The 2,150-nt window shown below is 44.7% G+C and overlaps 1 protein-coding gene across 1 annotated transcript in view; it reads right to left on the minus strand.

Moving 5' to 3' along the window:
* Nucleotides 1–283: 283 nt before the first annotated feature.
* SARC_02261 (origin recognition complex (ORC) subunit 3) overlaps nucleotides 284–2,150 on the minus strand; it is a gene marked incomplete at its 3' end in the record, with an annotated part of 3,096 nt that continues 1,229 nt past the window's right edge. The window contains exons 2-3 of the mRNA XM_014303999.1: nucleotides 1,176–1,464; nucleotides 284–936 (exon numbers count right to left, since the gene is read on the minus strand). Coding sequence (XP_014159474.1) covers nucleotides 284–936; nucleotides 1,176–1,464 — 942 coding nt within the window. The remainder of the gene's footprint in view (nucleotides 937–1,175; nucleotides 1,465–2,150) is intronic.

Here is a 2,150-nt window from a genome sequence, read left to right on the forward strand (position 1 = left end):
AGCAATCACCGTGTAGTGTTATTCAGCTATACATATCCAACTCAGAATAGTCCAAGTGCGTTTATGCATGATTTATAATGACACATGTATGCAAGTCTGCATATCATATTCTAAAAAGTTTCCATGTTCTATCCTAGAAAATGTGTCGCTTTCTGACACTTGCCTTAAGTGTCAGCCGTGTCATATATTGAATCTGCCCATTGAACACAATCCATCGCAATAGACATGTCTGAACGTCGGTATATCACTCTTAACCGTAGACATGCATGCATACAAACAAGGATCAATATATGCACATCCCCATGTCACGCACCTGAAGTGTCAACCGTGTCATATTTAGCGCCGACAGCGATGTGCGGTTGAGCACATCGTGCACACGGTCAAAGTACGAGGCGATGCTGAAGATGAACACAAACGGCAGAGACGGCAGCCACTGTCTGCATATGTGTATCAATGCATCCAGTAAAGGCCCTGAGAACCGCTCGAAGTCATCGAATAGCACTACCAATGGGGGGTAGCGCAGCTGGGTGTGCTTAGCAGTATATGTGGGTGTGGGTGTGTGTGCGGCGGTGTCTGAAGCCACGCTCGTGGTTCCTTGTGTGCTGCCATCTACTGGGGGACTTGTACCAGCGTCTGTACTTGCCGTTCTATTCGCATCTGTCTCCCCTGGCTTACCGCTGCCCCTTTCTGCACCTGTGCCCGCACTCGTTGGCCCATCGCCCGAGTTAGCCTCACGTACAGGTGCATATCTAGCCGTGTACCACATATGCAGCTGCCAGAAATCTTGGGCATTCGCATACGTTGTGTCGATGGCGGCAATCTGTGCACTACTACCGTCGTCTGTGACGTTAGTGAAGCTCTGCACGATGTTCTTCACAGTGGTCTGTAGCGTTGTGCATTCGTCGCCCTTTAGAACACACGGCCTCGGGCCTCTAGCTGCAACAATAAAACACGGGTACTTGTTCATTTATATGTATGCATATACACACCCACAGATACATAGTTCTGCGCTTGCACTCATTCATATATGTATACAAACATTTGTGTGTATATATACGAAAAGTGGGGCTGGTGTGAGTGAGAACGCGAAAGTACCGGGAGAGTTCGTCTGTAGACACATGCACGGCCCAGGTTACAGTATGTGTGACATCCAAGGCAATACCTCCCACACTTACCAAAACTATGCGTCTCAACCTGCGACTCGCCCGGAGTGCTTCCCAACATCAGATTGTGTGAAATTTGGTTCAACAGAACGGGATGGTCGGATACATTTGAGCCTGTGTGTAGCAGCGCTGTTGGGATCTCAGACACGCTCAGCGTATCGTATCTCCCATAACTGGACCCTGAAAAAAGCTTGCTGGGTGTGTGTACAGCACTCGGCACACCGGGAGTATTGTCCGTGCCAGTCGCGGTAGTGTTGTTGATACTGTCGACGTGTGCGGTATTGGTTCTCGGTTCTGATTGCTGTATTGTAAACGACGCAGAAGTTGGCTCTGAACAGTCAATGCATGCAGTAGTACGAACGGTTGCAGACTTCAAGAACCCATTCACTAGCACAGGTGTTAATAGGTTGCCATATATGAATTCAAAAAACGAGAGCAATGTGTCACATCGTACTGCTAAGCAATAGGAACGTTATAAGTTCTATTAAGACGCCGATTTGTGTTTTGAATAGAAATGCAACAGAGGGGGGCCAGAAGACGTTCACAGATATGAATTTTTTTATCATATGTAGCTTTGTGTTTTCGGGTAAGAAATGGTGTTTGTTTTCACATGTCAAGAATAACTACATAATCATGACATAGAGGTGAAGATGAGAGAGCCGACTCAGCAGATTGCATATATATGAATTGAGCTCGTATATGTGTATTCGTTTGACTTATGTAATCTAAAACACACACACACACACACACAAACACACATATATATACAAATACATACACACACACACACAAAAACAGGCGCACACTCGCACACACACAAGTAAATAGTTTTAAAAAACATACGCATTTGTATATGTATATAATACACATAAACAATCGTGACTGATAGATACGTGATATATATATATATACATATGCATATACAAACATACAAAAATAAAATATACATATACAAACATGCACACACACACGCACACACACATATAT

The sequence above is a fragment of the Sphaeroforma arctica genome (assembly GCF_001186125.1).
Source record: "Sphaeroforma arctica JP610 unplaced genomic scaffold supercont1.99, whole genome shotgun sequence".
NCBI lineage: Eukaryota > Ichthyosporea > Ichthyophonida > Sphaeroforma > Sphaeroforma arctica.